This window comes from Colletotrichum fioriniae (genome assembly GCF_027942845.1).
Source record: "Colletotrichum fioriniae strain IMI 355084 chromosome Unknown scaffold_3, whole genome shotgun sequence".
In the NCBI taxonomy this organism is placed as follows: domain Eukaryota; kingdom Fungi; phylum Ascomycota; class Sordariomycetes; order Glomerellales; family Glomerellaceae; genus Colletotrichum; species Colletotrichum fioriniae.
This window is the reverse complement of record NW_027076839.1, coordinates 254,225-277,501: the sequence shown is the minus strand read 5'-3', so window position 1 is coordinate 277,501 and position 23,277 is coordinate 254,225. Positions and strand designations below refer to the sequence as shown.

Genomic DNA, 23,277 nt, shown 5'->3' with positions numbered 1-23,277 from the left:
ACTGAAAAAGCACAACTTTGCCAATTGCCAAGTGACAACATTCGCCTAGCCAGCAGCCTTGGAAGTCCATAGTTAAGTTGAACAGAACGCGTTGCACTCACAAGTTAGGCACGTCACATTCTGTCTCGGAGCCAACCAGTGACCTGGCTGCATCTTACAGCGCGATAAACTTCTAAACGAGCAGAAACAGGTCGGACGCGCCGCTGTCTGACTCGCACGTGAGGGTCTGGGGATCGTCATTACTTTTTATTCCTGGTGTTCAATTCCAAGACGTTGCGTTGTGCAAAGTCGGCCCCACGTTGCCGGTTCCGCCTTCGCCTATTGCAGGTTTTGACATGCGTTTAGGTGGAAGAATCAGCAGCTTCGCAGAGTTTCCGGGGAGACTCGGTCGCGGTTTGAGAGCTTGGCCTTCCACCGTGGACTCACCTTGGCAGCATAAGCCGGTGTCTTGGCTTCACAAATCGATTCCGTATGCCAATGTCCGCGTACCCCTGCCTCGCTGTCGGCAATGACGGGGGCCAAGCAGCCGATCTGAAGCCTCACCCTCAAGTCTCCCAACCATTGTCGGCACAGTGAGCCCCATGAACAGGTGCTTTTCGCCCTATTCAGCTTGTCTATTGTCCGGCCTTAGCTTGTCAACTCGCTGGCACTGCGAGCTCTCTAGCTTGCACGACTCGCTCACACCAATTCCTGCCTTGGTGGAATGCGCGGCGCCCTTCCAACCCCGGATTGTCGATGCATGGGTCTTCTGGCCGTCGGTCGCGTGGGTGGCGCCTTTCCTGTCTCCCCCAGATGAAGGCGTGGGATGAAAGTGGATCGTGTCCATGTACGGATACAACAAGTACTTCCCAAGGTCATCCCACACCTTCCATCGAGCCTTCATCAACCTTGCCGGTCTGCGCCCCAGTATGGAGAAAGGATAGGACCGAGTCGGCTTCTGGGGCAACGTCATAGCATCGTCCCCAATCATTGTAGTCGGTCAGCCGACTCAGGCTCGTCCGCATCTGCGAAGTGGCAGGATGTGGCTGCAGTATAAAGCCATCATGGTGCATACTCGAGAGACATGAGCATCACTTGTCACGCTCTCTGGCTTTCCCACTATAACTGGTCTTGAACCGACCTTTCATCCTGTCTCCGCTACTCCTTCACTGGACTATTAGGACACCTGCATGAGTCCTTGAGCGAAGAGCTTCTGCTCCCTTGCATACTATTCCAGATTTCACGCAATTTCAATATTGGTACCGCACAAGAACATCTGAAAACATGGGGTTGGGCAAGAAGTAAGAATGAGTTATTACACAGTACACTTTGGTAGTCACTAACATGACGTTAAGGTCCATTCGCATTAATGGCGCCGACTGCGGCATCGAGTCGCTTCTGCTCGGTGTAATCACCAGCATAGGAGGCTTCCTTTTCGGTTACGACACTGGTCAAATTTCATCCATGCTTCTTTTCACGGACTTCAAAAGACGCTTCGCAACTGGTGCACCAGATGCTGACGGTATTCCACAATGGGTCCCCATCACCCAGTCCCTAATGGTGTCGCTCATGAGTATCGGTACTCTCATCGGTGCGCTCTCAGGTGCCTACACGGCCGACTGGTGGGGCCGACGGAGGAGTTTGAGTTTTGGTGTCGCAGTGTTCATTGTTGGAAACATCATCCAGATCACAGCCATGAACTCATGGGTCCACATGATGATGGGTCGATTTATCGCTGGTCTGGGTGTCGGCAACTTGTCTATCGGTGTGCCCATGTTCCAGTCTGAGTGCTCTCCCCGCGAGATTCGTGGTGCCGTTGTCGCATCCTACCAGCTTCTCATCACCTTTGGCATCCTCATTTCCAACTTGATCAACTTCGGCGTTCGCAACATCCAAGAGTCCGATGCTTCATGGCGCATCGTTATCGGTCTTGGTATCGGCTTCTCCCTGCCATTGGGCTTGGGAATCCTCGCCGTTCCCGAATCTCCTCGATGGCTCGCAGGTCGCCAGGATTGGGAAGGCGCTCGCATGTCTATGGCGCGCCTCCGTGGTCTTAAGGATGACCCGCACAACGAGACCGTCGAGAAGGATCTCCAGGAAATGTTCAAGGTCATTGAGGAGGAGTCTAAGACGGGATACGGTACTTGGCTCGAGTGCTTCACTGGATCCTCTGGAATCCCGAAGACCGTCTACAGAACGATACTGGGTATCTGCATTCATTTCCTGCAGCAGTGGTACGTTGCGGTACATCGAAGTTTCAACGTTTAAGAACAGTGTCTAACATTCATCATAGGACCGGCATCAACTACTTCTTCTACTACGGGGCACAAATTTTCGAGTCGGCCGGTATCGATGATCCGATCATGGTTCAGCTTATTCTCGGTGCCGTCAACGTTGTATGCACTTTCTATGGTCTCTATGCCGTTGAAAGATACGGTAGACGCTGGCCCATGTTCATTGGCGCTCTGTGGCAGTTTGCCTGGCTTACAATCTTCGCCTCTGTCGGCACTGCCCTTCCTCCCGAAACCAGCGCAACCAGCGGAATCGTCATGATCGTCTCGGCCTGCATGTTCATTGCTTCCTTCGCTAGCGTAAGCTTCTCCCTGCCAACTTCAACGATTACTCTTGCTCACTATGTATCTTACAGACCTGGGGACCTATGGCATGGTGCGTCATTGGAGAGACCTTCCCTCTCCGGACTAGAGCCAAGCAGGCATCTCTCGCAACCGCAGGTAACTGGTTGGGCAACTTCCTCATCTCGTTCCTGACGCCCTTTGCCACCAACGGTATTTCTTTCGCATACGGATTCGTCTTTGCTGGGTGCAACTTGGCCGCAGCTTTCCTCGTATGGTTCTTCCTCTACGAGACGAAGATGCTGTCCCTCGAGAACGTCGACAGAATGTACAGCGACCCAAGCGTCAAGCCCTACTCTTCCACCAAGTGGGTGCCTCCAGGCTACATCACTCGCAAGGACAAAGACGAGTCTGCGTTCCAGCGAGCATCGGTCCACACCGACAACAGCAACCCGAACGAGAAGGCAAGTGATGAGAGACCTTTCTCTGAACATCACACCAAGCAAGAAATTGCTTCCAACGCCGTTTAGGCCTTCGTAGTTTGATAGTTGTTTGAGTATACACTTGTAGTCATAATATCATTGAACAAAATTCATGTGCAAGGCCTTGGAAATTGCGTGTGAAATCGTCGTGTGACACATGAGCACATAGTTCCCCCTCTAAACGACTCCTATGCAACAGCTTGGTAGTATTGCAACGATAAGTGTATCATTTGAGCTATTACTTAGAAAACCGAGTTGTGTCGCTTTCCCCTTTAGAGCGTCACTGGCCGTCCCCGGTCCTCATGAAGATATTCGAAGGTCTGTCTCGGTGCGCGAATTGCTCTTCAACGTCATATTCGATCTCTGGACCTTCTTGCTTGAAACCCAGCTTAGAATACACGTGTCTACCCATACTTGACGCCTCGAGGAGCAGCTCAAGCCCGCCACGTCGCTTCGCCTCATCGAGACCCCACTGGACCAGCTTCTTGGCGATGCCCTTACCCTGGAACTTGGGATCCACGGCGCACATGTCCAGCACGAAAACTGCCGGCTCAGCCGCCGTCGCCTTCTCTGCGATGACCTCCTCACGTCGCTTGTGCAGCGATCCCATACAGGCCGCGGCGTATCGCTGCTCGGCTTCGTTGCCGGGAAAGATGGACTCGAGACCAAGCTCCTTGATCAAGTCTTTCGGGGGCTGGTCGCCGTGACCTTCAATGGCGGACTGCTGTGCCCAGATGGCCATGCCTACGATTCTGCGCTGTCCGGCATTCTCGGGATCCGGAACGGTGGCCTTAAGGAACACAGCGTTGGGCTCGCCTTTGTTGTTCTTGCTGACGGTTGTGAAGCGGTTAGCCATACGGCCGGCGCCGCGAACTACGCCTTCCGGTGTGTCCCAGCCTGGGTTCATGGACAGGTAGACACCATCGCGAGCTTGGTGACCAAACGCGTCACGGACGACTTCGGTGACTTGAGTGAAGTCTTCGGGTTGGGAGATGACTTCGATGCGGACATCAGAGTTCTGCCCCGCGACGGTGGTGCTTGCCATGATTGCTGCGGGGTATTCGCCGTTGAAGACTTCGAATGGCGGGGTAAAACCGCTACAGTTTGGGTCGCAGGGGCTTCGAGGCGGTGTTACTTCGCAAGGTTCCAATGTGTCTCGAGTTTGGCTGCTGAGTCTACAATTTCTGCATAGAACGAAGCAATGGGACAAAGTGTCTTTACTGAAAACTGAAAAAGTCAGCAACTTTGCCAAGCTCTTTGCTCTATCACATAAGACGGACAACCCGAATTGAACCCGGACGCATGAATCATCCAATGCCCCCTAGTTGGTATGGCCCACTAGACTCCGCATCTCGGAGACGAAACCCCCGATTTTAGTCGTCAACTCCATGTTCTTCCTAGTGCTCGAGCTGACTTAACTCTTATTAAGAGACACGATGGATCCATTTCACGAGAACGTTACGTTGGATGACAACATGGGCTCTGATGGGTCGTCAAAGTCCAAGAACTAGTTGAAGATCGAGAAAGTTCTCAAAATTAACACAGCTAACTTTAGTCGAGAAAACACGGATCATGTACCAGAGGCCGAATGCCGCTAGAGGTAAGATATGAGACCCATGCTAGGTAGGTAGCACTATTTGATTCACACCGTCCCATGGAGCAGGCAGTAGCAATTAAATGGTGTTCAGCAACAAGAGAGTGATTAAGATGCTTGGCATCGACTAATTCTCCTATTAGTTTCGTCCCAAACACTCAGCGCATTCATGGTAACTTCAGACTTTTTCATCCAATTGATTTGATTATATCCGGCGCTCCAAAATATTTCCGATAAATCAACAGCCAAATACTCTAGCAGTGCAAACATTGATACCAGCAGCTCCAGCGCCAGGTGCAGCCATGTATTCGCATTTTGTCGCAAATGTCCACGAGCCATGGGGCGCAGAGTATTCCACAACATCGTCACGGAAACGCATGTATGCTGAGTATCCAGATCGGCAGTTCAGACCTAAGTATGAGATCAAAATTAGCTACTGGTGCACCGTTGCCATGTCAGTGCAGTGAATTTAACTCACGCCAGCCGTTAACATCTCCGTATCCGTTGACGCTGCAAACCTTTTGGCCATTGTCGGTAAGGGTAATGGTGGCATATTGAAAGTTGTTGATGCTCGCAACGAAATCAACGCAGGCTAGTGCAGAGCCGGCGAAAGTTGCGAAGACGATGTTCTTGATGGAAACCATTTTGATTGACAGGACGATTTTTCTTTGCAATTTGGAACCGAAAAGTTGAATAATGAGGAGATGCGAGCTGACTGAGGTGATTCATCTGATCGTGAGAATTGCGCGCAAGAATCATCATACTTATACTTCACCATCCTAGTTATGATCAATGTTGAATTAGCAGCAAACTTCTGCAATGAGAACCATAATGGCTGCCTAGTCGGAACTGCCCCATAGTCATTTCAATCTTGACAGGCCTACTACCGTTTTCAAATTTTTTAGGCCTTGACCGCTGCGATGTGAAGCATTGGCGGCTTACTTGCCAAGACAAATGTCTAGCTGCCTGCCTCGCCAAGTTAGACAACCCCCAAGCTCTAATCCCCATGGGGTTTGACGTCGCAAGGGGCTGTTTCCCCTTTCGGGATCCAAGGCTACCTTTCAAGAGGACGTTTGCCCCGATTGGTTGTTTAAGTAGTTGAACTAAGAGTATAACATACCCTCGTGAGCCTGACAGTGAGACTGTCGGGTAGCCGCTGACTCGCGCCCTAGCAGCGGCGAGAGACGATGAATATTGATCCTTTCGCTGAAATCCTCGCATTCGGTAGTCTTTGCAGCTGAGAATGAAGAAAATATACGTTTTCAGCCAATTTATTTCAGCTGACGTGAGATTCTCTGGTGGGTTTAATCAATGGATTGAACTTCTTCTCAAGCGATGTGACAACGTGGTTATCGGATGAATACACAACTCAGCCCATTAGTCATGTAGGCAAGTTGTTCAGATGCAGTAAAAATGGCTCTATGACATTAAAGCAATTGAAACGCTCTGTGGCTCATCCTGGAAATCGCTATCAAGCGCCAGATCCATAGTGCTTTCTGCAGCATAATTCTGCCCAAGCAATTGACCGACTACCATGCTGTGTCCTTGATGGTGTGGCACCCCACAACCCGGACTGAAAGTTCCTCTGGAGCATCCCTGCCGCCTTCCCTGCCATCCTAAAGTTAATTGCCCTTTTGATCCGAGAGATGCGTCCTTAATCGCACCTCACTTGAAAAACCCGGAAGGTTCAACAGATTACTGTTCTACCTGTGCTTTACTTCCTACTGGTCATAGGCTCGAGGAGTTAACCCACGATAGAGTGTTAGTTGACAAATGATTAGTGAACACAAGTTAAAAGGTTCAACAGACGTTTCTGAGAAGTGAACTGTCATTCGAGAAAATCAAAACAAACAATCTACAAGGCTAAACAAAGAAAATGATTCAATAAAGCATAGAACCAAACGTTTGAAATCATGCAGAGCCAACGGCGAATTCCTTGACGACCTTGCACACCGGAGCTGCTCCATTGGCAGCATACTCGCAGCGCTCGCCCATCAGGGTAGAAGCCAAGCTCCTCTTCTCTTCCATGCGGGCAAAGTGACGGGAGCGCTTGGCGGGAACGCTCTTGGGAGAAACGTCAGTGAAAGCCTTCTTGGTAGAGTCCCAGATCTTGTTGTCGGAGGTGATAAAAGGGGCACCGGCAAATTTGGTCAGCGACTCATCCTTGCCATTGAAAAATCCAGAAAGCTCCTCAAGGAAGGGAACAGTATCGATGGTCTGGTTCTTGCTGGAAAGAGAGCGCTTGCCGAAGGACTCCTTGCAGCTGTTGCGGTTTGTGACCTGACCCACGTTGTCGGTGACGTACTTGCAAGCCTGTTCAAAGGTAGTCTTGGCCAGTGTGTCGTTCTTCCCCTTGTTGAAGATGCCAGCAAGGTTCTCCATGTCGAGGTGAAGGGACTGGATGGGCTTGTTGGTGCCGTCGGGTTGGCCGTCAAGCCAGATGCAGCGTTGGCGAACACCATTGAGGACGGCACCCCAGTTCCACTCGCGGCCGCACTGAAAGCCCAAATCACCAACGGGGATGAAGACCTCGTCGCGTCTTGCTTGGGTGTCGCTACCCTTGAGAATGATGTTGGAGACGCAAATGGCATTGCCACCAGGCTGGATGTCGAGAGACTTGAGGTTGAAACCATTGTTGGTCTTGAAGCTCTGAATAGGCGCCTCGGCGTTCTTCAGACCCTTGAATAGTTCCAAGTCACCGTTGTTGCGGCATTGGTCTTCGGGCTTGTCACTGTTTCCTTCGAAGACACCAAAGATCTGGGTGTTGGAGAAGTCGGACAGGATGATGGAAGGAGGGTTGCCCGCGGCATCTTGGTTATCTCCGATTTCCATGCGGATAGTGTAGAAGTCAACCTCCTTGGGCTTCGTGTTGATGGCCGACATGATGCCAATGCCCGATGAGACGAGTCCCAAAAAGGTGGCGACATTGCCAATGGCGGTGCCGAGGGTTGCAACTGCTCCGATAGCGGCCATTTTGAATCAAAAGATTGGTGGTAAGTGAAAGTGGTAGGAAAGTTCCTAAGTGAGTGAATAAAAAGCACACAAAAAAAGAAGGAAGTACAACTCGTTGTTGTGATGGAGGACTGATCTGATTGATGTGATGATGAGAAGAACAACATATTCTCGAGGGAAAATGAAAGACCTTTATAACATCTGGATTCCACTGGACTTGCTCCTATTCCATGTACAATCATCATTCCACTCCTCAATATCAAAATTGGTGATGGCAAACCATCAACTCGCTTAGCCTCTTGATTGAATCCATATTGCGCCTGGCCAAGTAAGGCCAGCCTTTCCCATGGTAGTCGGCGCCGAGCGGACACTTTGGCAGTACAAAGGCCGGATGCCCGATGCTATTCTCAGCTGCCAAGTCCGTATTCGATTGTTCGTGAAGTGAATTAACAAGGTTATTGTGGACTTCTTAGCATGTATGTTAAGGAGACTGTAGAACCCAATTCTTTACTTCTGAAACCGGCCAGGCGGGACGAGGGATCGACACTGGCAATGCTTGACAACCAGTATCCATGCACATCCGGAAAAGCTCTCCGAAACAACTCGGAAGGCATCTTGGTTACTAGGGCCGCTGGCGAGGCGAATAAACTGAACTCTCAACGACGGTGCCACAAGGACTTCTGTAATCTGCAGTATACTCGAATCTTTGCCTTTTGGCAATTGAAGCTCTTCAGGTCGCTAAATGAGGGGATGAACACACTCTCAGCTGCTGTGGAATCAAGCGGAGATGCGGAGTGGCGTCAGTGCAAAAATAGAGTTCCTCTAGCCCACGCAGCGTGTGCCCCCTATTGTGACCAGGAAGGCCTCGAAGTGGCCTTGTAACCATTTCCCTGCTTACTATGGAAGAAAGGCTCTAGACTCCATTTCCCCATGATACCTGGGCTGATGCTAAGCCCTATCGCGAATTTTTAGACTCGGTGGCGCATCCATGAACAGCTCGCACTATGTGGACTGTTTTCAACCGCCGGCGGTGAGCTGTCTGTCAACTTAGTAAACGTCGTTAAGCGACTTGTCAAAGCTCTGTGTCGTGTCCAAGGCATTTCCAAACGCATAAAGGAGTTCGGCGTCTTCGGAACCCCCTGAATATGTCACCTTGGCAAGCAACGATCCGGATGAACCTAGCAACTTAACTAGTTTGGAGGCCGAAGACTTGGCTATTCTGACAGGACAAACACCTTTTCGTAGTCCCGTGATCAGTCATAGCGTCTTGTAAAATTCTGACGTTGATTGGAACTTTGAGACTAAATGCAACTCCTTGTACGCATTTGCCTGTCTATTGGCAATACATGTCGAGCGTGTTTAAGGCGACATACTCGCAAATCCGACCTTTGGGGGGGGGGGGGTCACGTATAGAAATGCTGCCCACAGCAATGAGCTTTACCGCTGATCTGTAAACATCCAAAAAAACGTATGCATTTCCTCCGAGATCTTCATGACGGTCATGTGCGAAGGAGGGCAAAGAAGAAGAGGCCCCCCTTACATTCCTTGGCCCCATGTCGTTCAATGGCCGAAAACCGATTGGCTGCTCCTGTTTCACCAACATGGGGCGATGAGGAGCATCCTTGTTGAGGGTTTCAGCCTCTGGACGAACAGTAAGCCATTCAGTGGCCCCGTCCAACACTGCCACTCTTCACAATGGGCTGACAGGCATTCCTGTTCCATGGGAATGGGCGACAGCGGGCCGCATGGATCCAAGTTTAGTATCGTCCTTCTTCGCTCGTGCACATAGTCCTTATTGACTTATCCAGGAAGCTTTCCGAAGCTTTAGAAAGGTGGTTCATCTACCTTAGCTTGTGGCAAGCTACCTGCGGGGTCTGTCTATGTGGTGCAAATGCAAGAAACATCCTAGTCCAGGTCACGAGACGACGTTTGACGAGATATGCATCGATATTGGTGGGATTAGTCTAGCACCATTTTAGTCCACTTTACGTTGACCACGGTATTGTAAAAGTGTCATCGCCTTTTCCAAGAGAGCTCGACCACTCATCGAAATGCCAACATCGTGTTGAAGTCGGGTCGCCCGTAGGAACAATAAAAGTGTAGGATTTCGGATCCACCACGTCAACACGAAACAGGGGAGGCACAACTAGTAGCCACGGTCGAAAGTTTCTTGCTCAGTGCAACATTGACAAATCACCTCGGCAACTTGCTGCAAAACCTTCCCCCATCGTTGAGTAATCGATCTGATGTTGAAAGCACCAGGTTTCGAGGCTCCCCGACAGGATTTGCCGAAGAACCAGACCGGTGACTTTGTTGAACTTTATTCAATGATGAGGTAGACCCCATGCCGCACCGACTCACAATTCTCGAGGTGAGAACATATCACTAGACTTTCTTTATCGTACATAATGGCCTTGCGCTATTATGGTGTAGCAATATTAGATCGTGACGTCGCCGGTGCCCCCTAGCCGCCTCAACGACTCATGGATAGATGCACACTGTCAGCCCAAAGGAAGCGGCTGAAAGCCACCTCCACGGGGCATCCGCGAAGGTGATACCATACTGAACGGTGGAAACTACAGGCAAAAGCCTGTGCGAGAGTTTCATAACATTCCCGGCTTCGCCCCTTTTTTTCAGTGTAATTGCACGCGCTTTGGAGTAAACACAGCTCAGTTAAAATTGAGCTCTCCATTACTAGCCATGAACAGGTCGAAGGAGACAGTAGGATCTTGGGTCAGTACACTAAACTTGACTCCCACCAGATTATTCGCCGCATCCATTTCATGGAAATTCTGGGTCAAAAGCTGGCTATATACGGCCTACGGGGGCATTACGTCGTACTTCTGGCGGCGGTTGTAGTCCTTGAGATCGGGGTCTTTGATTCCGTCTTTACCCGTGCTATCACTTATCAGCGCGAACGGTTCTTTGAGGTTGTCGTACGTGATACTGGCAAGGTCCCGAATCGGGTAATTGAGCCAGATGACTAGGTCTTACTGGTTGGGATGATCACCTTAAATAATTATGAGTTGACATTGGATAAAATTGACATCGGGTATGAGGGTGTGATTGGGGCGGAGTTGGTGGCAAGTAAAAGTCTTTGTCAACCAGTTTTATGGACACTTGCGGAATTTACAGCACAGTGCTATCAGCCAAGTATTTCGAGAGCGCCAAAATGTAAACGAGGAAAGAAATGCAAGCAAGCGGAATATACTACAATCATCTATGGCGTGATCACTGGCACCAATCCTCTTTCTCAGAACCTCAGCTAGTAAGCCACGGTCTCCCTAGTGATTCTCTCTCAACGCGGCATTCAGGCCTAATGTCGCAGACTTCTCTGAGCGGTAGGAAATAATGCTTCTTGAAGGCAGATTATCTGGGGCGAGCAACTTAATAATCGCCTGAGCTGCAAACATTTCAAAATACCTAGGCGATAGCTGCCCGTGCTGCTGTTTTCGTCAATGTATCCGGGGTACCTACATTTGAAATCACCGCGATAGCCTCAGATCCCACCCACTTCCCGTGATGAAGAAAAAGCCGAGAGAGAAGAATGCACTCGCCTCGGGGGCGAGTTTAAGTCTGGACTTATCAGGCGTCCAGAAGGGAGATTGGACGTGGGGTCAACCTCTGAGCTAGAAATTTACTCCCAAGTCAAATCTCACCCAGCCACCAGCTTGATTCCAGTTCATCCCACCGGGTGTTCAATGACTCTGGCATACATCATCCCCATAGTTTCTCTAATCGTGGTACCAAGGATGGGTACAGCCAGGGTCAATGGCCCTTCCAGCGGCCAATGCCACGCCAGGAATGGATCTGATAAGATTATCGAAACAGATTTTGACAACAATTGCCAGGTCTTGGGCAGATCAAGTGATGTCAAGTCGTTGAGGGATTTTTGACTTGCATCCCGACTCTTACAACTCCCCCATCCCCTAGATAGTGGGAGATCTAGCAGGAAGCATAAAAGCCCCTTCACCTCACGCTGCTCAAACTCTCTTTCTTCTCGCATCATCACGTTTCAACAAACTCAACCACTCTAGTCACGACTATCAACTTATCCTTCCATTCAATATGCAATTCCTCACCGTCGTCAGCCTTCTCCTTGTCGCCGTTACCCAGGTCGCGGCGGCCCCTCCTCCCGCTCTGGAAGGTCGAGACTATGCCCTTTGCTGCTACGTAGGTTCACGCTCTTGGCTTGTATTAGGTGATAAGAGAATTCTGACTGGTTAATAGCTCACTTGCAAGGACGACCCGGCATGCAAATGATGGAGTATGCTACCGCTGAGACGTGAACGGTGAAGTCTGAAAATGACTACTAGGGACACTCACGAGCTTGTTTTGGAACCATGCCGAGACCGCCTACATATCTCACACTTTGTTACTCTATCAGCATACTTTCCACGCCATGAATATACCGGCGACAATCACGAAGTGTTTTTACCATATGGTTTCAGGAGAGAATGCGCCTTCCTGAAAACCCTCTATGTTTGCAATGTAATGAATCTCATGTTGATGGGCCTACGCCTCTTCATCGCTCCATCATATGGGCGGCATTTGATCCAAGCGAGTAATGTTAGTGATAGGCGTGAAGTTGAAGACTAACACGCTTTCAATTTAGAGTTATGTGAATGAGATCATTTTGGAGTGCTCAAAGTAGAAGGACTACCATGGGCGAGATTATTCCCCTGATCTAAAATGTCCTCCGTAACCACCGCTTCCTTCACCCCATCGCACGATGTCCATGCAAATACCTGATACACTCTCAGTCTGGGGTAGACCGGAGATGGCCACCAATTCGTCCCGTCACTTGCTCCCCTGGAACGGATAGAGTCATCTAGTTCTCGCACATGATCTCCCGCATCACCTTAAGGTAGTCCACTGTCGATGAAGTCTCAACTTTGGGTCTAAGATCTGTATCCAGGAATCTTCAACTCCAGGTGGTTCCTGGTCCGCCGATCCCATCGCCTCCTCTCGCCTTAAGTCCTCGGTCATCATTATCCCGTCTGGTTACGCTACCAGGGAATCTCTGCCTGACGCTCGTTATCCCCATATCAGTGGGCTGAACCAATATCATGCCCGAAATTTGTCGAGTTCGTGTACACAGATCCGCCGACACCTGTTTCACCCACAGTTCCCGAGCCAGTGACATGCACGCTGCACCTATCGCCACCTCGAATTGAGCAATTCGGTATGTAAGCAGTGAACTGGGAGAACGCAGTATTAGCCGCTAGTTAAGAGTAAACAGAGTGCCTCAAAACACACTTACGTAGTACGCTAGAGTTTATAACGTATCCGGTACTTGCGAATTGCCGAAACTCATATGGCACGCGTTCCTTACATTTAATCCCAAACTCATACTTTCTACTGGAGATTCGGGAGGCACGAAGGTCAAATTTACGATTGCCTCACAGATTTCCCCATTTGGGACCTTAGCTGAAAGACAGGAGCCGACGGACCTAAGGGGTCTCTGTTATGCTCTAGTCTAGATCTACATAGATGGCGTCAAGGAGAAAGATTGTACTCGAAAACGACCTTTGAGCTGGCTTTCAAGTCAAACATAGCTGGCCACTAGCATAGAAAGAGGCGACGATGCAGTACGGAAGGCGTTGGAAACATCGCACGCGGACCGCGCTAGCAACTGCTCGCCGGTATCCCACGTGGCGTTCGTGCCCAGCCCCGGGAGTGCCCGTCCCGCACACCCAGCAACACGTGGACAATGGATCCGCATCATCCCTGGGCCGGGCCGGAAGTGAACGTCCCCCGTCGCATGGTACGGTAGCGACAGAGACTTTGGCTTGAAACAGCTACCCCAATGTGGTCCTTCGAAACGATCTTTTGAAGTGAGACCCCATCAGAATTGAATGGGAAGACAAGCTTTGAGTTTGACGTGTTTCTCGGAAAGATCCTTCGAAATTAATCCCTAGTAGTTGCCTACGTGTAGCCTCAAGTCACAAATAGCGCTTGGCGATTGACGTGTTTCTCGGAAAGATCCTTCGAAATTAATCCCTAGTAGTTGCCTACGTGTAGCCTCAAGTCACAAATAGCGCTTGGCGATGAGAGACGAAGCCTTGGACTAAGGGCGAATCGATCCTCAGGTTCAGCAACGACATCTAGATCGTAAAGTTCTGCCTCTAAATTTGCCAGTAGATTATGTTCACGACGGTTTGTGCGTGCGATTCTGTTCAAAATCATTATATACTCGCATGATATATCTTCGTACAACCAAGGTCGTTTTAACTCCGTACAGACCATACTGCTTACAACACGACAAGAGCCAAGATGTTCCCATTTGTTTACTGACTTTTGGTCACTGAAAACGCAAATCAAATCTGCATGCAGAGCTTTGACTTGAGACGCGACTGAGCCAAGGTGATTAAGATGCATGCCTGCAATCATAACCCTCTCAATGCCGACGAAGGAGGTCACGTTAACAAACGAGCACAGTCGCGAATCCACCTCAATGCTCGTGCCAAGACCTTCGGCAAGATGTGACAAGAAACAACGACAGCAACCGCATATTCGTTCTCGACCTCATCAAAATGCGCTGCATGTTTGTTTGAGTTTTCCAGATTGATATGCGTGACATGTAATATCCGACAATTTTACAAAAATTTCTAGCCCTGATTTGGCAGTTGCACTAACGCTATTTCCAGTGCAAGAACGAACTGCAATGTTTTCGGACATATCCCGTCTCCTCGTCTGCTTATGCCACCCCTTGCCCCTGATTGATGGGCCGGCTTGATATTGGATCTCGTGCCGTTCCCTTCAGCATATTTAGCATGTTTAATTAATCGCCCACTACGGGATAGACTCGGGTATGCTGTACTACTGCTACTAACTAAAATGTAACTTGAGACCGCTCCATAGTGCTTGTGTGAGGTCCACCGAGTCTGGGGCAAGCGGGGTACGCTCTCCGAATAACTGAGAGTAGTACGATGGCTGAAAAGCATCGGGAATTGAAGTCCGTCAGAAATATGGTTACACAAAAAACTAAACAAGACAGATTCTCAAGTTGCGAACATCTACGCGTTCACGTTGGCTTCTTAGCCGTCGACGGAGAAGCCGCTGCTGGCTACTGGCAAGACAGAAGCTCCTCTATCACGAAGAAATGCGAATGCGAGAGTGACCCCTGCCAGTACTTCAGTTTAGAGGCTCTTGTCCCCGGCTCCTTTAGGCCTTTAACCTCAGTTTCCTCTCACAGCGAAACATCCCTTTGGCTTGGTACGGCATCGATCGGCCGATTTCCTCCCGCACTTGCTGAGATAATTGCGATGTGAAACATGTTTTGATGGATTTGACGGCTGCGAGTGTGAGCTGCCTTGGGTCGAGGTGGTTTCCGCGTCGGAGAAAGGCCGCGCGGGTTCAGTAGCTAGCATCACGAATGACTTGCCCAAGAAGAACATGGTTGGAAAGTTCCGTAGATATTTGCTTACATTTGGCATATGGGGCCGTGGAGGAGACGTAACTATTCTCAATCGAGCAGACTCTGTGTCCCATTCAGGGGGGCGCGTAGGGCGCACGCACCGCAGCAAGACTGTAACTAACCAATCATAGGGCTCTTGGGGGGCGCCTTACACCTATTCGATCTGTCAGTTAAATTAAAGTGACAGGCGTAGTCTGTTCCAGGTAGAAAGATTCCTCCTCTTTGTGAGCCAACGGGCTTGACCGTATTCGCATACGAGAAATGGCTAGCATCGATGCTTTATCAGAGGCTGCGTCCTTTCAAAGATGTGTTGAGGCTCGGTTTTTCACAATCCATTCTCTCTAGCTGTTGGGTCACCCTCAAGTCTCTCTTTCACTTGTTTTGTCTCGAATTGTCTTATTCGAGCCTGTCCATTCGTTGAGTTCTGGAACTCGCCATTAACCACCTTCCTTTCTTCCCAGTCTTTATAAACGTTTTTCGCCTTCTCCGCGGGTTCCGCGTTTCTTCCGGACACAATGAAGTCGGCTTCAACCATCTTGGCAGTCTTGGCAGCCGTCGCCAATTTGACTTCCGCTCAGACCGTGAGCGGAAAGGCGGAAGGCTTCGCAGCCGGAGTTACCGGCGGTGGAAGTCTTGCCGCCGTCACGCCCAAGGACATTGACGAGCTGACAAAGTACCTCACCGACGACGAGCCTCGTGTCATTGCTCTTTCTCAAGAGTATGACTTTACCGAGTCCGAGGGCACGGAGACCGGCACGGCATGCGCCAACTGGGGCACCGGCACCGCTTGCCAGAGAATCATCCTGGACGACTGTGGCAGCGCCACCAAGGAGACGGACACTTGGTACAAGGCCGCTCGTACGCCTATCGACGTCGGATCCAACAAGACTATCATCGGTGTCGGTAACAAGGGCGTCATCAAGGGCAAGGGATTGAGGATGCAGGGCAGCAATGTCATTATCCAGAACATTGAGATTACCGACCTGAACCACAAGTACGTCTGGGGCGGTGATGCTCTGTCTTTCGCCGGCGCTGACCTTGTCTGGGTCGACCACGTCACGGTGAGTAAAGTTCTACCGTAATCTAAGTATTTGTAATTCAAAGCTGACTTGAATTCGAGACTACCCGTCCCGGTCGCCAGCACTACGTGTTCGGCTTCACTGCTAGCAAGCGCATCACCCTGTCCAACAACTTCATCAACGGAAACTCGACCTACTCCACTGGCTGCGATGGATACCACTACTGGACTTTCGAGATGGTTGGTAAGGACGACCAGATCACCATGAAGAACAACTACGTGTACATGACCGCCGGCCGTGGTCCCGCCCTGAGCGGTTCCACCCTGCTTCACGCCGTCAACAACGTCTGGGAGGACACCAAGGGACACGCCATTGAGGGTGGCGAGGCTACCGCTCGCGGTATTTTCGAGGGCAACGCCTTCATCAACGTCAAGCAGCTCGTCTCCGACTACCAGGGCAAACTCTTCACCGCTCCTGATGCGACCAGCGCTGCCGAGTGCAAGACTGCGCTGGGCAGAGCGTGCGAACTCAACGTCTTTGAGGACACCACCGACGCCTTCAAGTACACCGACACTTCCTTCTTTAGCGACTTTGATGGTCTTACCATTGCCAGCGCCGCAGCTGGCAGCGCGATCAAGACCACCGTCCCCAGCAACGCCGGCATGGGCAAGCTCAGCGCTTCCTCTTCCTCCTCCGATGCTACAACTGAGGCTGCTGCCGAGACCGCCGATACCGTCGAGACTACTCCCTCGACCGCTCCCGTAGCATCTACCTCTGCTGCGCCTAAGGCTTCTGAGGCTGCGACTTCTGGATCCGTTGCCCTTTACGGCCAGTGCGGTGGCCAGGGCTACTCTGGTGCCACCACCTGCGCCTCCGGCAAATGCCAGCTTGTCAACGACTGGTACTCTCAGTGCGTCTAAGTTGATGGAATGAAGTTAACAAGGTCGGGCTTTAAAAGCAAGAAAGGGAAGAGGTGTGCACATGATCACGGGTAACGGCATCATGTTACGATACCCACTATGTTGCAATATCATTTCGGGTTCATCGGATCCATGCATGTAAATTTTTCCTCAGTAAATACATTTATGGCCTGGGGCCACGTAGAAAATGTTAGCGTTTTGCATCAAGTAACGCTCCTACAGGCGAATACTTTCCTAATTCGATCTGAACTGAAACCACTGCCCGTGCAAGGATGACGAGTCTCTAGAGCTTCAGCTCGTATAACTAGATCATATGGTATGATCGCTGCCTGACTTTGTGGGCTGGGTAAGGTAAGATGGATCCGCGGCGGCGGACAATATCCGTGATTGACTATGAGATGAACAATCAGCATGGCTCAATTATCAAAGCTTTTCATGTTCCGATTTCCCGGGACAAAAGCTTCAATTGTGGACGACTCAAAGCAATAGCAGAATTATTCGTCGAGTCGTGGGTTTCATTGCCTCTTGTTCCCACTTTCGCTCTCGCATTCGCTCCCTGCCGTGGCTCAGGCCACGCCTTGTCTCCAGTTCACCATTCTCTTGAGTCGTGAACAAGATCATCGCACATCTCAGCCTTGCGGCAGTACCGGGAATCACTGGAGTCCCGATCTAGTTGAATCCGGCGTTTGCTTCAACCATGTTCAACCCTATGGCTATGACTTGCTGACATGTCAAGCAATGGCTACTTAAGATCTACAGATTCCTCTCTTCGACAATTATTCTATCAACTCACAATTCACTCAAACAGTCAACAGTCGCTTCAACATTCACTCACTCACTTTATCAACCTACCTACTTCGTTCTCAAAATGCAGTTCTCTACCGTTACCGCCATGATGACTTTCATCCTCGCTACCGCAACTGGGTAGGCTGCATCCATTCTTCTTTGCCTATTCGTGTTTTCTTTTCTTATTCTGTTATGACCACGACAAGGACATGATTACTAGTTTCTTAAATCTTGTTGCTAACAAGTGATTCAATAGTGTCACCGCCAAGCATCACACTCAGCTTCACTGCATCACTGCCTCCGGCAGCGGACAATTCATCTTCCCCTTCCCCGTAAGCTCTTACCTCTCCCCAAAGCCTTGAGGATTGAGACAAAGAAACTAATACTGGACTAGAATGATGCTGCGACCAACAAGGTCTGCCCCGGCTTCTGCTCCGACTGCACGCTCGGTGATGATGATGGTCACCGTGTCTGCAACTCTCCCGGCAAGCAGATGGACGGCGATGGCTTCTCTAACGCCTGCATTGCTGCCGGCGCCAATGGTAGCGACTAGGGGGCTTCAACAGCTTGACATTGCTGTAGAGTCTTCACTCTTTAGCCTGGCTTTCCATTGCCACGTCTCAATTTAAACAAGATAGCCTAAATCATTCCTGTTACCTGAGCTCGTGAATCAAAGGCTTTTACATGAACAAACTCCGGTTCAGTTTATGATCAATGCAATTGTTGCCTACGTGCAATTACGCGCTTTGCGCTACACATGGCTTTCAATTGCTAGGAATAGCAACCCTTGTCATCCTGCTGTTGCCGGTTCCACCTTCGGCCTTTATGAGGCCTTTACGAGAGAAACCAGACGGCAAGTATGCAAGGTCGGTCAATCTACAGTATTAAACAATAAACTTTAGGGATCCTTATGAAGATGAGCTGCTAGTGATATCCAAATGAGCCTCTATAATCTTGGCTATTTCCTGTTTAGGCCACAGCAGAGTGACGAACCCTGCACAAACTTTAAAGCAGTATTGGGAATGACCACCTTTGGCTCGGAAGGCAAACTTGTAGCCCACAATGGGCTTGGCATGGGGACAGTGGGCAGATGTTGAGGACCTTAGATACAGAATCCGGGGCCTTAAACTTACTGTAGGATCTCTTCTAACCAGGAGTTACGCTTCTGCGCGGAAAGAAAATGGCCAACTGCCGCGTACCCGCTCGCGCAATGTTACACGGGATGGCATCATCCTCAACACCCCCGGTAAGACGTCTAAACGATATCCAGAGGAAAGGTCGTCGTCCAACCACACCTTACAGATATGATGACCAGATAAGCTATCGGGTAAATAACTACATTCTTTTTATTGCCGAACCTTTCCGTCATGGGTACGCGAGTCTGGATCCTCATCGGGAGAAGCCCGACCCACGGTTGTCGGTGATGTGCTCAGGTACGGCATTGACGACTTCAACCAAGCATTATACGAGACTTGGTCGAACTTGGCCATGATAAATACTCGTTGGTATAGAAGATGATGTCTTGCAATCGATAGTTCCGTCCGGTACTGTTGCAAGCCCAAATACGACTTCAAACTCTTACGCGATGTCAACTCCGTCGGTTCGCCGTTGGTACCACTGGTTTGCACCGACCGATAGCCCTGAAGAGAGAAAGCTGATCCTCAAACTCGACTTTCTCATCGTACCCTATGCTTTGTATGTCTCGATCTTTCTGCATGTTCTGTTCGACAAGACTGACCATACACCCGCAGCATCATCTATTGGGTTAAGTACATTGACCAGATCAACATCAGTAGGCAATCCTTCAAGACGAACTCTGAAGGGTTTCCATTGCCGCTAACAACAATAAAGACAATGCCTACGTTTCTGGAATGGCCGATGAGCTCGGCTTTCACGGCAATGAGCTCGTCCAATTCCAGACCATCTTCGTCGTGGGCAATGTAGTCGGTCTCTTGCCGTTTATCTACCTGTTCCCGAGAGTCCCGATGCACGTGCTTGTTCCGACCCTAGATCTAGGTTGGGGGCTGTTCACTCTGCTACAGTACCGCGCCCAGAGCTATGCGGAAATCATGGCATATCGGTTCATGGTGGCCATCTTTGAAGTGAGCCCCTCTCTTTTGCACCATCCGTCTTGGATTGAAGCTGACGTACAAAACAGGCCTCGTACTTCCCGGGCGTTCACTTTGTCCTCGGTTCATGGTATCGAAGTGACGAAATCGGCCGAAGAGGAGGCATCTTCTACATCGGTCTCACCCTCGGTACCCTGACAGCATCCCTACTGCAAGCCGCAGCAGTGACATACCTCGATGGAACACACGGCCTGGCCGGTTGGCGCTGGCTCTTCATCATCAACGCAATCATCACACTCCCTCTCGCAGTAATCGGATACTTTGTCTGGCCCGGCACACCCGCAAAGCCAAACAAGCTGCTCATGAAGGAGTCCGAACTAGACCTGGCACGCTCGCGTCTGGAAAAGGCTGGCGCATCAGTCAAGAGCACACCCTTCTCCCTCAGCCTATTGAAGCGAGTCTTTACGAATTGGCGATTCTACGTCTTGATCATCTGGGATATACTCTTTTTCAACACCAGTGCAAACAGCGCCGCCTTTTTGCTCTGGATCAAGAGTCTCGGTAGATACAGCACCGCTCAAATGAATAACCTGGCTGCGCTTAGCCCTGGGCTGGGAATCTTCTTTGTGCTATTCATCAACTTTAGCGCAGACTTGTGGATTGGACGACCCGCTGCTATTACCCTGGCGTCGGCAGTCAACTTCTCGGGGCTGGTCATATTGGCTATTTGGAACGTGCCCGAAGCCGCGAAGTGGTATGCATTTAGCACCACGTACTCTGCGGTCGCAGTCTCCTCGGTGCTGTACGGATGGGCCAACATCATTCTTAAACACAACATTGAAGAGAGAGCATTGACCTTGATCCTCATGACGGCTATCGCCACGTCTACGAATGCGTGGATCCCGCTGTTTGTATACCCGACTGTTGAGGCCCCGAGGTTTCCCAAGGGCTATGTGTACTCTGCCGTTATGGTGGTTCTCCTGGTCATCATGACGCAAGTTGTGAGAGTATTGCTGGGCTCCCATGGGTAAGTGTTACTGATGTAGAGAAGTGAAAGGTCAAGAGCTAACTCTGTGCTAGGGAGAAGAGGATCCGCAAAGCTCAGGATAGTGATAGCACTGAGGATGCTAGTGAAGGCCAACCATCAACGCATTACGAGACGTTTGACCAGAAGGGGCCTACTCCTGTAGTTGCAGCAGTCTGATTGCGCGGTCATGGTGAGCTGAAAGGAGGAGTAGAAGTGAAATCACTAGTAGTTTCCACTTCATAGGAAGTTGGTATGCGTCGACGACAGTGGCAGCGACAGCGATGTTTTCGTGGCATCCTTGTATGAAAATGGATGTCTTCGTAATTAAAGGCCGCTGGCAGTTGCAAAACATTAAGATTTCGAATTGAGTAACGCAAGCTATACGCCCTTGCTTTAGTATGCGACGTGAAATCTGAGCTAGAAAAGGTTTTTGAAACATGGTAGTGGTGATACGAGGGTATGTCGATGCTTGAACACAACTTATGACATTCTTCTAGCTTTCATCAACTCATCGCAGATTACAGTCCTCTACATAACAAGCACCGCAACCCATCCTCTCACTAGCGACCTAATATCCCTCCCTCTTGTTCACAAGATTAGCCAGCTTCTTGCCCTCACTCAACCTCTTCAAATTCAACTCCAAAATCCCCAAGACCCTCTCCCCATAACTCGTAGATAACCCACTAATATGCGGCGTAATCAACAGATTCTTCGCCTTCCAAAGCGGGTGCCCATCAGGCAACGGCTCCGGATCCGTAACATCCAGCGCCGCCCCACGAATCGTCCCCTCCTCCAGCGCGGTAATCAAATCATCCGTATTAATAATCGGACCACGCGCAATATTCGAAATAAACGTCTTCTTCTCCGCCAGGATGCCAAACTCCTCGGCCGACAGCAAGTGACTCGTCTTATCCGTCAACGGCGTCGCGACAACCAGCAAATCGAGCCCGGAACCGAGGAAGGCGTGCAGGTCAGCCTTGGAGGCGCCCGAGAACCATTTGGACGGGAACTTGCCCTCCGGGTCGCCGAGCCCGGGGGGCGTGTAGGAGTCGTCGCGCTTGGATTCGGGGGTTGGGCGCGGGTGGAGGGTGTAGGCGTGGACTTTGAAGCCGAGGGCGGTGGCGACGCGGGCGGTTTGTCTGCCGATGCTGCCGTAGCCGAGGATGCCTCTGCGGTGGTGTTTGTGAGAACGGGGTCTGCGGATTAGATATGGATGAGAGACTTACATTGTGCGGCCGACTGCGTCTTCTACGAAATCGTTGCCGCGTTGCCAGTGGCCGGAGCGGTAGTTGTCGATGTATTTAGGAACTGGGCGTTGAGGTCAGATGAGTGATTCCGGGAATGCCTACGTTTGTGATGAGATGTCTCTTACGTTGATGCTGGAATGAGAGGAACGTTGTGATGATCCATTCGGAAATCTGGGGTCTACAGTCCTCACATCAGTAAAAAAGTCCTCCAGCCAGGGAACCCTCAAGACAAATCTCACCCATGGACACCATTGGCCGTGCAAAAGCTCACATCCGTATCTTTGAATAACGGGTCCTTGAGAATGTGATTGGCGCCGGCGCTCTGAAGCTGGACGTAGTGCAGCTTGGGCGCGTCCTCGATGGCGGGCAGGGCGCTGCCAGTCAGAAGGATCGTCACGTCCTTCCACTCGTCGTGGTTGAAGCTATCTTTCGGTTTCTTATCAGCCCAAGCCAGCTCGTGATGCACCACCTTCAGGTCGGGAAACTCGGCGTGCACCCTGTCGAGCCACTCCTGCGGCAGCGGGAATTGCGAGAGAACAAGCAGCTTGTGGCCCTTGAGGGTCTTGTTCGGTGGCGGGAGGAGCATGATCATTGGTGTGGTTGGTGTTTTATGAGGAACGCCTCAATGGAGAATCTCAGAAGTGAAAGAAGACGTTGGGCGATAAGCTTGGTTTTATAGCTTATAAAGCAAGCTGAGGTAAACCTCGAGATGAGATGAAAGCCGTTGTGTGAGTTTGAGAGTTTGAGAAGCTCCGACGGGATTGGGGGATTGGTTTCGTTTCAGCTGATGATCGCACAGTAAAGCAGGCCAAGCTTCTCAAAGCTCCAACCCTCGCACTTTCAATCCCACCATCGGCATCTTTATGGGATTCGTCGGGGTGCGGGGAGCTTGCTTTGCGCATCGCAGGGTCGAATTGCGCAACAGGCAGGTCGGAAAACCGCCGATGCGACCGATGGCTGGGGTGGGGGGATACCATTGAACCAAGCCAAGGACCTTAATTCGTACTACCTACCTTCACTGTAGAAATGTGTGGGGTGAGGAGGACGCTCTGGGGGGTTCAGACGGCTCAGTCAATGGCGTGCGGGAACATTGTCCATGTCATCATCACTGGGCAAGGATAAGGACACTCTCGGTCCAATTGTGAAGCGGTATTGGGTGTATTAACATCAACTTATCAACTCTTGCCGGCCCGGTGTCGGCGACGATAG

General features: G+C 50.5%; 7 protein-coding genes across 7 annotated transcripts; 4 read left to right on the top strand and 3 right to left on the bottom strand.

Annotated features, from left to right (window-relative positions):
- Window positions 1–1,323: 1,323 nt before the first annotated feature.
- On the top strand, window positions 1,324–3,082 carry HXT5_1 (hexose transporter hxt5; the record flags this gene model as incomplete). The annotated part of the gene is made up of 3 exons (XM_053189868.1): window positions 1,324–2,213; window positions 2,273–2,570; window positions 2,627–3,082. The coding sequence occupies 3 exons, from the start codon at window positions 1,324–1,326 to the stop codon at window positions 3,080–3,082; spliced, it is 1,644 nt and encodes a 547-aa protein (XP_053052791.1).
- Window positions 3,083–3,314: 232 nt separating this feature from the next.
- Window positions 3,315–4,079, bottom strand: N0V96_002978 (uncharacterized protein; the record flags this gene model as incomplete). Its single annotated transcript, XM_053189869.1, has 1 exon — window positions 3,315–4,079. One exon carries the CDS (start codon window positions 4,077–4,079, stop codon window positions 3,315–3,317), a length of 765 nt encoding a protein of 254 aa, XP_053052792.1.
- Window positions 4,080–6,539: 2,460 nt separating this feature from the next.
- Window positions 6,540–7,601, bottom strand: N0V96_002977 (uncharacterized protein; the record flags this gene model as incomplete). Its single annotated transcript, XM_053189871.1, has 1 exon — window positions 6,540–7,601. The coding sequence occupies one exon, from the start codon at window positions 7,599–7,601 to the stop codon at window positions 6,540–6,542; it is 1,062 nt and encodes a 353-aa protein (XP_053052794.1).
- Window positions 7,602–15,515: 7,914 nt separating this feature from the next.
- N0V96_002976 (uncharacterized protein) lies at window positions 15,516–16,939 on the top strand (the record flags this gene model as incomplete). The annotated part of the gene is made up of 2 exons (XM_065756696.1): window positions 15,516–16,061; window positions 16,121–16,939. 2 exons carry the CDS (start codon window positions 15,516–15,518, stop codon window positions 16,937–16,939), a joined length of 1,365 nt encoding a protein of 454 aa, XP_065614463.1.
- Window positions 16,940–17,807: 868 nt separating this feature from the next.
- On the top strand, window positions 17,808–18,278 carry N0V96_002975 (uncharacterized protein; the record flags this gene model as incomplete). Its single annotated transcript, XM_053189873.1, has 3 exons — window positions 17,808–17,863; window positions 17,982–18,057; window positions 18,120–18,278. 3 exons carry the CDS (start codon window positions 17,808–17,810, stop codon window positions 18,276–18,278), a joined length of 291 nt encoding a protein of 96 aa, XP_053052796.1.
- A 1,032-nt stretch (window positions 18,279–19,310) lies between these two features.
- Window positions 19,311–20,998, top strand: SEO1_1 (MFS transporter (Seo1); the record flags this gene model as incomplete). Its single annotated transcript, XM_053189874.1, has 5 exons — window positions 19,311–19,420; window positions 19,477–19,517; window positions 19,577–19,827; window positions 19,884–20,821; window positions 20,875–20,998. The coding sequence occupies 5 exons, from the start codon at window positions 19,311–19,313 to the stop codon at window positions 20,996–20,998; spliced, it is 1,464 nt and encodes a 487-aa protein (XP_053052797.1).
- A 391-nt stretch (window positions 20,999–21,389) lies between these two features.
- On the bottom strand, window positions 21,390–22,660 carry N0V96_002973 (uncharacterized protein; the record flags this gene model as incomplete). Its single annotated transcript, XM_053189875.1, has 4 exons — window positions 21,390–21,990; window positions 22,048–22,129; window positions 22,194–22,246; window positions 22,308–22,660. 4 exons carry the CDS (start codon window positions 22,658–22,660, stop codon window positions 21,390–21,392), a joined length of 1,089 nt encoding a protein of 362 aa, XP_053052798.1.
- Window positions 22,661–23,277: the final 617 nt, after the last annotated feature.